Below are 14,589 nucleotides of genomic sequence, written 5' to 3' on the forward strand. Positions count from 1 at the left end.
GGTCTCAGTAGGTAGGCTAGATCTGCTGTTGATGCATCCAGTTCCCAATCATGATGCTGATGGTGATGCTGGGGATGAGTAGGAGGAGGGGGGATCACCATAGCAATAGTGACGTCATCCCCCTTGCTCTAATTGGAGGAAACCCCGTGGCTACAAGTCAGAGTCTACGGGTCAACCGAACGCATTCGCTTCGGCCCGCCTCCATTCCCCGCGCTAAGCTGCTATTGGATGGTTATTTGAAGAAAAACGCGTGACAGCCGGGAAGCGCGGCCTCTGATTGGTTGACAGGCGGGATTAGCGACGTCCTACGGTAACACTTTCGATTGTCTTTCTCTACTACATTTTTTTTCCTAACCATCCAAGCTCAAAGGCTATCAATCCGTTGGAGTCAACCGTTGATCGAGAGGTGAGATGCAATCTTATATATTTTTGATTTAAGGTGTTATGTTTATTTATTATACAATCTTAAATTCCTATATATAGTTGGAATTTAGATAGACTGTTTTAATGGACGCCGTAATCAGTATAACCGCGCTGCTCGGTTGAGAGGCAGGAGGGGCTGCCAAACTGCGTCCATATCGATCAGGGGAAAAAAAGCGTTGATTTGCTTATTACAATGTAGTAAACATTTATTTCCCTTTGATATGCAATACATGCATTCGCAGATTGAATATTTGTTAAATGTGTGTTGTTTAAAATTTTAAATAACATGTTTTGGACAAGACGAGACCCATCGCTGTTAAAGGCGGGTCGTCACATCGCTACAATTGATTTTTTTTAAATATTTATTTAGCTGATTTACATCCGCGTAAAGATTGTATAGAAGGAGCTGTTTTGGTAGCATAAACTAATATTTATGTTAATATGCATATCTGACGGCTGAAATTGTCAAATAACGCCTTGTATAGTGAGAAGTAACGTACCCTTATTGCTACGGAAATCAGGCTGGTTTTCATTGATTCATATTGACTCGGTATGATTGTGATCGTTATATTGAGCTGCGATGTCCTATTTTGTGTACTTGAAATGACGTTAAACAATTGGTCCACTTTAAAGATATGTATGATATTTCAGTGAACAGGGCAGGGCTGTACGGATCACACTGACACAGATGTGTTAAGCCGCACACACACACCCTGTCCTTGTCTCCAAACCGAGTGAGCTGCCTACCTAGACAACATCTATCGGAGCGCGCCCAAAAATGCTGTTTTGGTGGGCATCTCACTAGGTTTTAAGACGCATCCATTAATTTCAGCTGATAACCGTGTTTTTAGTCCGTGTGTTGAGAATGAAAGTGTAAGATTCACACGGAAGAGCTCCGTGGTTCATTTCAGCGATTCGAATCTTTTGAATCACTCGCCAAAAAGATTCGTTCACAGATTTTTTTCTAACAGTTGCATTGTTTCGCCTGTAGGTGGCGAAAAACTGGTGTGTTTTGATGTGGTATGAACGAGGAATTGAATCATTCTCTCAACCGATTCTGTTATTCAATTAATTTACGTCACTGTTAGGGATCCTCAGAGCTCCTAGCACAGACACGTTCAGTAAAATGTCTATTTTTTTAATGATATACTACACAGCTTGTACTCAAAATGCTATTTGCTTGTGCTACAGCCAAAGCAAGTCACACACTTCAAAGGGGAGAGGTGAACAGAATGATTCGTTCACATAAAGGATTCTCTAATCAATATATGGAGTGTGACTGTCATTATCTTTCCTCCTCAGCCTCTCCAGGGATTAAGCAGCGGTTCATTCCCCTCCTTTGATCAGTCGAGTGTCCCACAGACCTAGAAACACTCACAGACTTAAAGAAAAGCAGCAGGATGGACAGAACAGAGCTCATCCAGAAGGCAAAGCTGGCCGAGCAGGCCGAGCGCTATGACGATATGGCATCCTGTATGAAGTCGGTGACTGAAGCTGGGTCCGAGCTGTCTAACGAGGAGAGAAACCTGCTATCCGTCGCCTATAAGAATGTGGTGGGTGCCCGGAGGTCTGCCTGGAGGGTCATCTCCAGCATCGAGCAGAAGACTGAAGGAAATGACAAGAAACTGCAGATGGTGAAGGAATACCGGGAGAAAGTGGAGTCCGAACTGCGAGAAATCTGCAACGATGTGTTGGTGAGTATGCACATCCATACATACAGTGTTACATAGCCGAATGCACAAGCGCTCTTCTTCGTGAGCATTTGTGTGTGCAATTAAAAACTAGCCTAGAGCACCATCTGCTGTTAAAAACTAAGCTCAGAATCGATTCAAGAGAGAATCGTGATTCATTTGGACAATCTCCGAATCAATCCACGAATCGAGATGAATCGATTTATTGTCCCAGCACTAATAATTAATTAAATATACAGGGGTGTAACGCTACCCTCATGTCACAATTAGATACATATCACGATATTGATCTCACAATACGATATTATTACGCTATGATACATATGGTAAAAGGTTAACAAAAAATGTACTGTTGATTAAAATGCTAAATTTGATATTACATTTGGGGTGGAAATGAATAGGACTGAATGAATGGACTTGGTGCTGGTAACCCAATGCACAGGACAATAGTAACACCAGAATAAAAATATTGATATATGATTCTAAAGCTCAAAATACAGAATTATTTTAGACGAAAATGCTTGCACTCTGTCACTTACTATTTATTTGAAATAATGTAGGCCAAATTTGACTGGTAACATAAGATATTTGGCATTGTCAGGAACCACAAATATTCCCCCATTGCATTATTATACATTATATTCAACATTATATATAGTAGTTTAATGTAGTACTGACACTAAAACTCTGTAAACTTGAATTTTTTTCTCACGCAGTAATTTTCATTTTGGGTGATACAGATTGTCACTATTCACGATACATATTGTATTGCGATATATTGTGACACGATATGTTGCTACACCCCTACAAATATATGAGCTGTATGTTTTAGAGTGATATACATTTAAACACAAGCAGCTTGATGTTTTTAGCTTTTCAAAGTGGCTCAGGTCATTGTAAAACCTGCTCCGAATGCAAACTCATCTCTACATGTCTTCTGAGTTTGGGTCACTTATAACATGCATTTGGGAACGCAGCAAACTTGTAATGAGAAGTGCTAATAAAACCCCTGTTGCCAACAAACGAGACTCTTCAAGAATTCCTGGCTGTGTTTTGCCAAAATAAAAGTAAAAAAAAAGTAAAATCTCTTTAAAATTACATTTTAAACTGGTATTGTTATTAGAAAAATTACAATTTGATTCCCCCCTGAATCATGCAATCCAAATCAGTATACAGATAATACAAAGATGCCATTGCTGTCGGTTTGATTTTAAAAAATTTTATTTATTTTTTTAACATTTAACAATGGATTATTGGATTATTGTTTCACTTTTAATCTTCGATGTAAAGTACATATTGCACACCAAAGACCAAAATAATGTACCATTTTGAATAGAATCTTTACATTTGCTGAATGAATCGCACAAGCAAAAGTGCCATTGTTCTGAATATTAGCACTGTTGTGATTCAGCTGTAGACATGTGTGTATATATCAGTGTTCCTCAATAGACCACATATGTACATTACACATAACATGGCAGAGGATATGTCCTCTTTTCTGATGGAACAGCAGCCCAGTTTTGGCTCTCGCTGGAGACGAGGGTGTCTATATTAAGGGGAGCATGCACAGTCTTGCGCAAGGACAGTCACAGACTCATTATTTTTGTAACTAGTATATGTAGTGATAAGTCCAATTAGAAGCTGTGCAGTTTGTATTTAATGCTTTTTTGTAAAGCAAACCTCTCTTTATATAATTGGCATGACATGAAAGAGAAGTGTTTCCTGTTAGACACTTCCCACAGAAGGAAGTGTTTATTTATATCGTTAAATCATGTCCCTTGCTTTGTCTTTGCCATGTCCACAGAGAGATGAGATGATCAAAGTTCAGAGGTGGGTGTGTGTGTGAAGGTGTGTTCAGGTGCAGTTTAGTAACATTGTCTGAGTGGCTGCTGGGTAATAGTGATTTATGCAGTTCCTCATTCTCAATGCTTGTGCTACTGGTGGAACAATTCAGCCTCATCCACTCTGACACTGTTTCTTTAAATAAATAAAATAATGTTTAACATTGCCTGAAGGAGGTTTGTTCTAAAAATGGAAGCTGTGGTTTATTTTGGCTTATAGACTGCGCTGAAATGGTAGCATGAGGCTGTTATTGTGCGTCAGAAAGATGGTCTACATAGAGAAGACCCTGTTTTATGTATGTTTTATAGACAGTAGTCTATGTAGTGGTCAACAAATGTTTTTTTTTTTTTTTTTTTTCAATGGCAGATGCAAATACTAGAGCTGATATCTAGGTGATTTATATGTACATGATACAATTTAGTGATAATATATGATATATGACAAAATTGCTGATGTTAATTATATTAGATATGTTTTATTTATTGGTATTAGATAAATATTGGGTATTAAAGAGTTCACCTAAAAATGAAAATTACCCCATGATTTACTCGCCCTCAAACCATCCTAGGTGTATATGACTATCTTTTTTCAGACAAACACAATCGGAGTTATATTAAAATATATCCTGGCTCTTCCAAGCTTGATAATTGTAGTAAATGGGGGGGGTTGTATTTTGAAGCCCAAAAAATAAATCCATCTATCATAAAAGTAATTCATATGGCTCCAGGGGGTTAATAAAGGCCTTCTGAAGTGAACCAATGGGTTTTTGTAAGAAAAATATCTATATTTGAAACTTTATAAACTATAATAACTAGCTTGCGGTGGAGGAGTGAGCACTGACCCAACGCATGATGTAATGACGAGCTCGGAAGCGCAGAGGATAGAGCAAAACAAAACACCGGTCATGAATTAGAATTCTAAAATGATCATTTTTAAAGAGAAATGTTGGAGGATTTTGATATAAGAGAAGCTTACAATACTCCTACATCCTACGACGTACATTGCGTCGGGGTTACTCATTTGGCGCAAGTCAACTTAAATTGTAATATAAAAATTTGAATAATTCATAATAAATAATTATTCACGGTATTTTGATGTGCCCACAGTAACAATATCGTGCATATTCATTATCGTGATATATCGAATTACCGAATATCGGCACATGTCTATTTTAAATATATCTCCAATTGTGTTTGGCTAAAAGAAGATAGTCATACACCTAGGATGGATTATCGGATTTGGTTCTATCCATTGGTTGTTGTTTTGATGGAGGCAGATCTGAGTGCTTGCAGTTGACTGTAAGAAAGGGGCGGGGTTTAAATGATTGGAGGAGTCAAGCATACATCACCCGAGAGAAGTCATTTCACTGGAATTTTGATTAAAAATTAGGGAGAAAAAAAGAAATGTACATGAATGAATGAATTCTTCACAATAAGACAAATAACTTGCATTTAGAATTTCCATTTTATGCTGACTTTAACATGAAAATATTTATTGGCTTATCAGTTTCAGGTGTTATCAGTGGTTTTGCTGTAGTCCAGTCTAAATCCATGTGAGGGGTGAACTGTGTTTGAGCAGTGAGTCATGGCCGGTTTCTGTGCACGGCTTTAGTGAGAACTCAAGCTTGATTTCCCAGCTTGTTTGTGATGGCTAAGGGTGTGTCTGTGACTCATCTCACTGTTGAATCTACTCTGAGATCAAGGTTGTTCCACACCCCCACCTGTCCAGACAGCCTGCCACATGCTGCCAGCTCTCATACTCTCAGTAGGGAAAACTACGCTCAATGAACAAGTTCCTAGTGTTTCCAGCATTTATCATTGATTTATATTTGTTGAACATCAGGGGAATGTATATAAAGATGTTCGGCTCTGTGTGTACGTGATCATTACTAGAACTAAAAATATTTGGAGTCTGACAGCAATTACTCAGAAATGTATTTTTTCATCTGGTGAATTTGTAACAAGAAGCACTTTGACTGTAGCTGGGATTAATTTAGAAACAACTTCTCAAAAATAGTTTTAGCTTCCTGACTGTCTAGCAGTTACTGTTTCCACACTAAAGCACAGCATGCTAAACCTTCACAGGAAGATGTCTCTAAACTCTGCCCCTTTACAGCATCACCACTAAAAATATTAAAGCTTATACAAAAAGATAAGTTAACCTCACTTAACCCAGTCAGCTGTTGGAAGACTAGTTGACCATCCTTAGTTCAAACACACACTGCAGTTCAAAAGTTGGGTCAGTTTTTCAATGTTTTTGAAAAAAAATGCTCACAAAGGCTGCATTTAATATAAAACCAGTAATATTGTGAAATAATATTACAATTTAAAATATTTTCTTTTTAAATTAGGGCTGCACGATATTGGGAAAAAAATTGACATTGCGATATTTTGTTTTTCTGCGATTAAATATTTGCGATATGAAAACAATTTCACTAGATTACTTGAATAGCTCTAAAGAATTAATCATTCTAGAATTGATAAATTAAATAGAATTAATCTTCGTTAAAGCTACAAAAGTGATTTTCTCTTTGTATTTTGTTGTTTAATTCACCCATCGCCGGGAGTTTGATTGACAGACGATCTGAACAATCAACACAGAATCCGCCATTTTGTCTGACAAACAAACCATACAGGAGAGTTAGTAGATTAATGTCGGTGGACTTTAACTTGAAAAATGGTGTGTATTGATGTCTTTCCGCGGTTGAAACAACATACCTTCTGATGTTCATTATGTTTATTTCATGTTATAGCTAGTAGGAAGAGATGATCTGTTCACATGCTGCTTAAACTGAGGCACTACAGCCATCTGTCACGAATCACGACATATTAAAGCACGCCAAAACGGTTTTTATTGATTGAATTTCTTAAAAATTGACAACATCTTAAAGCTGAGACTGTTTCATAGCAAAAGTAACCTGCTCTGTCTCGTCTGTTGGCGTGACGTCAGTGTCCTCTTTGCTCCGCGATGTGTTTTTCACTGCGTGAGAACATGATTTGTGGTGTGAGAGTGCCATGGCTTGTCGGATGTAGCAACAGTAACTAAGGGGGGCGGGTCTTTGCGAAGGGTCAATTAAGATTAATGACACAGACAGCAGCAGGAATATTAGGCTGCTGTCACTTTAAGACCGAATGCACGGATCTAATATAATGATATGCATCCGTTTTCTTTCTCAATTTTTTGTTCACGTAAGCCATGAGCAACTCTGTTACAGGTATACTTGCCAAAGCTGGACATTTTGACATAATTTTGCATAAATTTGTCCGTTCATGCACAAATAGATCACCTATAATACCCATCCTGCGATGTGAGTAGGAAATCGATGCTAAAACAATACATTGTGCAGCCCTAATTGGAATATATTTTAAAAATGTAATTTTTCTTTCTGTGATGTTAAAGCTGAATTTTCAGCAGCCATTCCTCCAGCCTTCAGTGTCACATGATCCTTCAGAAATTATTCTATGTTGATTTGGTGCTTGAGAAACATGTCGTTTCTCATGTTGAAACCGTGATGAAAATAGAAATCTTTTGTATCTTTACTGTCTTTGATCAATTTAATTTAGTCCTTGCTGAATAAGAGTATTTTTAATTTAAAAAATCTTACTGACTCCAACTTTTGAACCTAATATAAGTCCATACACATAAATTAGGCCTAACACAAAGGTTTTTGATGAGATTTTAGGTTTGGATGCTCAACTTTATGCTATTTTGTGTATATCTGCTTGTAGATTTTTCAAATGGGTGTTATTCTAGGATACCAGTGACCTTGATTCTCTGGATTGGTCATCAATGACTGGCATGTATGTGCTGAGAATCCTTGACAAGTGTGAAGAATGAAAAAAATGCTTTGGCAGGCCTTTCAGCTCAGGCAAGCATGAAGAAACAGGCCCTCGTGTGGGAGATTGTTTCTAACGCTTTTGGTTTTGTCTGTTTTGACAAGGGTGCAGTCTGTATTCTTTGAAACCAAAAAATGATTTCCACGCCTTTGGTTAAAGGGATAATTCATCCCCCAAAATTTGTAATTTTCTCAGTAACTCAAATCATTTTTAAACCTATATGACTTTTTCTTTGGTGAAACAAAGGAAATTCTGAAAAATTATACAATTAAAGTCTATGGGGTCCAAAATCCTGGACTTTCATTGTATGGCCAAAAACATCTTACTTGTTACCACAGAAGAAAGTCATCCAGGTTTGGAACGGCATGAGGGTGATTAAAGAATGCCTTTTTATTTTTGGGTGTAATATCCCTCTAATCACTAAGAGAGCAATGAAATATTGGACTATCCTAGATTTAAACAAACCTCCCAGCAGTTCAATGTGTGCTGATCTGTTTCCTAATGATTTCTGTGTAGTAACAGTGTTTGTGAGCTACAGAAGCAGAACGCTGTGAAGTGTAGGAGGATGCAGAGAAATATTAAGCTCTTGATGGTGCTTTTTCTGACCTGATCTTACCATAGCGTGGTAAGGAGTGGGTCATACCTCATGATGTTGCGTTGGCCTTTCTGTGGTAATCTGTCTCATCCTTGGTGTGGTGGTTAATCTGGTATTTACCCATGCCTTAAAGCTGTTGCTTTCACTGACACAGATTACTGCTGAAGCAGTCTTGGATGTAGGGGCTAGTCTCTGAGATGCAGATTAAGCTTAATTCTGGACTCAAATGAAGTTTGGAGTGAAATCCCTTAAAACTACTTCAGGTCGGTGTGGTAATTGCACTAATAGGAGGATGAGCTGACATTTAGCCTGTATTTGGTGGTTTGCATGTTTCTTGGGGTCTTGGAGAAATGACAGAAATAAATGACATGAAGAAAGTGTCTAAATATGATCTCTAGCTAAGCCTTCATGCCTTTCCACCGGTTCATTTCTTTCATTTACTCTTCTTCTACAGGAGCTGCTGAACAAATATTTAATCGAGAATTCCACAAATCCTGAGAGCAAAGTCTTCTACCTGAAGATGAAGGGTGACTACTACAGATACCTTGCTGAAGTTGCCTCAGGAGATGACAAGAAATGTAAGAATGCCTGTTTTGTAGGTTTTACGAACATGTTTGCTTAATGTAGGACTAGACTTTCCTTGGTATGATGCAACTAGAAACATTGAAACAAGGGAAAGTTTGTCTCATGTCTGAGTCATTAACTGCTCAATACAGATGCTCATTTTCTTTCTTTTGAACTTCTTTTACTTCTCAAATATTTATATTTTTTTGGATGGCCTAGTTTTAGGCTTCTTTTTGAAGCTTTATAGGCCTCAACATTTTTACTGACCCCACCACAAAAACATGTACAATAAAAAATTTTTAGGTGTGTATTTGTATGTGCAAGTAAAACATTTTCAACATTTACAGTAGCATTTAATATATTAGCAATGTATATTATGTGCAAATAAAATATTTTTAAAAAAACATTTATAGCGGTATTTATTATATTTATATTTTAGATTTATTGTATTTCTTTAGTAAAAAAAATACATTGTTTTAGTTTATTAAAAAGGTAGAAATTATACAGCTAATGTAACTCCATGAATTCATAATCACTATTATGCTTAATATGCATTGCATGCCTAACCAAGTTTTTATTATTTTTTTTATTTTTTTTACAGCAACCATAGAAAACTCTCAGGATGCTTACCAGAAAGCATTCGATATAAGCAAGACAGAGATGCAGCCCACACACCCCATACGTCTGGGTCTGGCCCTAAACTTTTCTGTCTTTTTCTACGAGATCCTTAACTCTCCAGAAAAGGCTTGCGCCCTTGCTAAACAGGTATGTTTCAAATTACCATGTTTGCTGCTATATATCCATTACGGATGTGGAAATTTTTTCATTTTTAATAATGTGTTTTTGTACAAATTTAGGCATTTGATGAGGCCATAGCAGAGCTTGATACGCTGAACGAAGAGTCTTACAAAGACAGCACTCTTATCATGCAGCTACTGAGAGACAACCTCACAGTAAGTAACAGCAGAGCCATTTCATTTCCTCACAGGTGGTTCAATAGTGAGCGTAGAGGCATCACAAACAATTTTCAAGATTTGTAGAGGCTTTGAAAATGGTTTTTTTGGCCAGTTATGGTTTGATAAAGTGGTGTGATATACCGTAAAAATGTAAAAACAGAGAGATGTGATTTAAAAGATCAGAAAAATGGCCAATGTTAACTAGAACTAAAACTATTAAAAACATTTTTGTTACCTTGATAAAGGCCTGTTTGGGCTGATACACATTGGCAGGGTTCTACAGTGCAACCATTTCAGTCATATTTGCAACAGTTAAGTTTCGCATTACAATTGGCAGCTTTTCATGCCAGAGTCAACAAAGCGTGTGAAAAAGTGTGAAACACAGAGGTGAAACCGGTTAACATGCGTGATTGCAAATATGATCTTGCTTTTATACAACAGTTAATAAACGAAGTTAATATTAAGTGACTTTTAGGCTCAATATTGTCTGTTTTCGCTCTATTTCATCAACGAAAAAAGTTCCAAGCAAAGTCACAGCTGAGCCACTGCGTATCTCCAAGCAAACACACAGCAGTGTTTTGTTGATGAATGAATCTGCATTTTTGAATGAATTGGGTAGGTCAATAATTCAGTGACTAGGGATGGGCATTTTTCCAAAATATTGTATTAGAATATTTGGGCTCGTAAAAATCGAATATTCGTTTACTTAAATGACGTTAAACGAGAAGGACATTATTTTTTTAATTCATCAAGATTTTGTAACCATTTCTCAACAAGCTTACGTTATATAGCCTACATAAGCTTCCGTTTCTTTTAGTTCAAAGCATTAAACAATATATGCAAACAAAAAAATATAAAGAACAAAAGCATTTAAACTCAAGCAGCGTGAAAGGGAAAAACGCTAATAAAGCAGACAGCACCAGTAATCGTACAAAACGTATATAATACACTCGAGTCAGTATATGGTTCCGGGCGGTTAAATCTTCTTTTTGGTGGGGTTCCCCTTGTAAATTTCACATTTCAGGGGCTAAATATCATGCTATTTGGGGTCGCTTCAACACGCGGACATGAAAAACAAACTGCGGCAAGTGTTTACCCCTTAAGCCCGAAGTGTCCCGCCGGTGGGACACCACCCCCCACCAAAAAATTCATAATCAAATTACTAAGCAACCACTGACAGGAATAACACAAAATAGGTATCATTTTAAAGTGTAGAAACTCAGTTTTTTAATGCAACCATTTTGTTCAACTCTTAATGAGTGATGAGTTCTCACTCTAAAACAGAATGTACTGCCAGCTACAAAAAAATTAATAATCATATTTTTCAAAACTCCTGCCATGATCATCACAAAATAGGTGTCATTTGAAAGCTTAGAGTCTAAAGTTAGCCACTTTGATTAACTCGTAAGTACTGCTGAGTTATTTGCTGAAAAATAATAATAAAAATTCATAATTTTATAAAATTGTTTTTGTACTCTGTGTCAAAAGCATCATATAGCTCAAATAATCGTGTCATATGTCATTTGGAAGGTCTCATGGAGTAGAATACAACAAGCATAATTGTTTTGGGCTGTGACTAAATTTGTGCAAATTTTTGTATGTGAAGCTCCACAAGACCCATATGTAAATAATAAACCGATGCAGCATTTGTCACATTTTGGCTCATAACTTCATGAAACATGGTCCGGTTGTGGAAAATTGTGCATCGTTATTTACAGACTCTCACGAAATTATTACAAGATTTATTACTTACAATTTTTTTTGTGAGGGTATGTCTAAAAGCAGCCCTAGTGACCTGCTTCTTTCCTAAATGAATCGGCACCTTGAACAAATCGATTGAATGAATGATTCAGTGACAAAGACAGTGTATTGTCGCCACCTACTGGCAGTTTTAGTTTATCACGTCAATTATTTTTATATTTCTATATTCAAAACTTTAGAATTTGACAAAAGATGACACTTATAATAAGGTTAGAAAAATGCCCCTAAAAAGGTAAAAAAAAAAAAAAAAAAAAAGCCCCTGGAAATGTAAAAAGAAATGTAAGCGTAGAGCCCTAGTTGGTGTTTTTAATCTGTAGCCCTGCAAATAAAGGCTTTTTAAATATTAAAATCTTTGTGAGTGCCTGGAAGTGGAATTTTGTCTCTTTAATGAAGAAGGATCCACTTATAATTGTAAACGTTTTTGTCGATTGAAATAAAGCTGAAATAAAACAAAATAGAAATAATAGATGAAAAACAAACTAAACTAAAAAGAGAAACGTCCTCTTGGCAGCTTACTGAAATAAAACTAAAACTGAAATAAATATTAAATTAAAACTTTAGAAATGGTAAATTAAACAAATTAAAATAAAAATGAAAGCGAATTGAAAATATTAATAAAACTATAGTAGTATATAAGTATTGTGTTCTGACCCTGTTATATTTTGTTTTTCTTCCACCAGTTATGGACATCCGACAACGCACCAGATGAGGGAGAAGTAGGCGAGGGAGGAGAGAACTAAACCACACACTCCTTCAGCAAAGAAAACAACCTTTTTACACATCTCCATTCCTTATCACTCCATGTCAGAGATTTCCTCCAGTAAAGATCAAACCCATAATTAATGAAGAGCTGTTTATGGAAAAAAAAAAAAAAAAAAAAATCATTTAGTCTTTTCACAGTGCAGCTTTTGGACAAGAAAAGAAAGATATTTGGGGAGAAACCCTGTTCCTTAGTTCGTTTGTCTTGGCCTTCCATAATGTGCAGTTTCTGCTGTAGAAAAGTATGACTAGTGTCATTTTATACAAACATAATCTTAAAGTGATAGTTAATGGAAAATAAATTAATGAATAAATTAAAAATAAGGACATGCATTTCATCACAGCTAAGTCTGAGACTAAAAAGTAATTGCAGGGATATTAAAAGCATTTAGATAAGCGTTGTCATATTCACCTACTGTATCTTGTACTTTAACAATCTTACCTGTTTCACCTCAGCACTACCACGGGTTGTGCACTTCCACTGAAAGTGGTGGTCAGTCACGCTTTAAATAGTTCAATATGGAAATTAAAAAAAAAAAGACACTTGTTGAAATGGCGTGCGTTTCAGATTTTACTTGGAAATATTAGCATCTGCAGTGGTATGTAGTATCTGACGGTCCTCAGTTTATAAACTGTTTAATAATATATTTACTGTTTTTCACTTGATTTTGGCCTGTTTAGTGTTCCCTTTGCTTTTTATGGAAAACGAAGATCATCCATAGAAATTAAAACCATTTGTAAGGCAACTTAGGGCATATTTTATTTTATTTGTTTAGTAAAGCATTGTTAAAAGTGAAACTGTTCAGTTAGCAGTACCCCACTAGCATGAAGACCAGTTCTGACACGATCTGTGGCACAATGTGGTAATATGGTTTTGATGGTTTGATTCACGTATTAACGAAATTTATTTCACATAACGCATGTTATGAACGATAGAAGACCAGAAACAAGTATCTTTCTTCTGACTGCTAACGTTGAATTGGTGTTGTTGGCAAATAACATTGCCTGTATATGTCCAGAACACTGGAATGGGACTCAATGCCATATTGCCAATATTAAAAGTTCTGTTTAGTACTTTTCAATGCATTGTGCACAGGTGTGTGGTTGTCCTGAGAGTGTCATTATAGTTTGGACCACTATTATGTTTTGTTTCTCCTTTTTTGTCTTTTTTTTCTATTGTGTATGTGATTGATTTCTCTTTCTCTCTCGCTCTCTTTTAATTTCCCATGGATTTTAGTCTCACAAAAGCCTTGTGAAAATGTTTTATGCCCTATGTATGTTATGTGACATGCTTAAAAATTACATTTTATAAACCAATTTGCTGTCCTGTGTTTTTTTTTTTTTCTTCTCGTTTTCGCTTCATCTTTAATAGTGGACAGTCTTCATGTTGGAGAGTTATATGGGAGAATCAGACTACTTGTCTAAAGGGCTGTATCTCCATAACTATTAGTGTATTTAAAGAAATGTGTTTTCTGTTTTTCTTGTTGTGGGTTTGTATGTTGATTTCAAACATGATTCAAAATGGCGTAAAGCTCAATCCTCCAAACTAAGGGTTTATAATCATACATTTGTAGTGGCTTTTCGGTAACAAGTGTCAACAATGAAAAATTTGTACACTGGCAAAGGTCAGGGAAGGTTTGAACTGAACCATGTTTTCAGGGCACGTGTTTTTCATTGTGATATTGGGGAAAGTTGTCAGACATTTTAGATTTTGTATATAACTATTTTTTTTTATGATAATAATTTTGTGGTTTGATATTCCTGAATGCTAGCTTTCACATTTTATGATTGAGTTTATTATTTTACTGTTTACATTTTTCTAAAAACAACTTACCTCATATAGTGACTTTTTTTTTTTTTGCTAAAAAAAGAACGAATGTTAAGTCCTAGTTCTTTTTTACGCCTAAGTTTTAACCAAATACAACACTAAAGATGACATTTTTGTTAGTATAAAGACTAGTTTTAATACAGTTTAATTCACAGTATTATTTTTAAATAAGGCAGCAAACATTGAAGATAGGATTTCCAGTTTAAGTTGAACAGAGGCTTATATTAAAACGTTTACAACATATTATATTATAAACATAACAAAATATAAAATAAAAACGTTTTTACATCACAATAAATTAAATATGTGTAATCGGTTTCTTTAGGCAGATGCA

The 14,589-nt window shown here is 35.9% G+C and overlaps 1 protein-coding gene across 1 annotated transcript; it reads left to right on the forward strand.

Moving 5' to 3' along the window:
• The first annotated feature begins 245 nt into the window (after positions 1-245).
• Positions 246-13,744, forward strand: ywhaqb (tyrosine 3-monooxygenase/tryptophan 5-monooxygenase activation protein, theta polypeptide b). The gene is made up of 6 exons (XM_051867644.1): positions 246-406; positions 1,726-2,117; positions 8,842-8,965; positions 9,553-9,716; positions 9,809-9,904; positions 12,349-13,744. The coding sequence occupies exons 2-6, from the start codon at positions 1,824-1,826 to the stop codon at positions 12,406-12,408; spliced, it is 738 nt and encodes a 245-aa protein (XP_051723604.1). The 5' UTR covers positions 246-406; positions 1,726-1,823; the 3' UTR covers positions 12,409-13,744.
• Positions 13,745-14,589: the final 845 nt, after the last annotated feature.

The sequence above is a fragment of the Ctenopharyngodon idella genome, chromosome 17 (genome assembly GCF_019924925.1).
Source record: "Ctenopharyngodon idella isolate HZGC_01 chromosome 17, HZGC01, whole genome shotgun sequence".
NCBI lineage: Eukaryota > Metazoa > Chordata > Actinopteri > Cypriniformes > Xenocyprididae > Ctenopharyngodon > Ctenopharyngodon idella.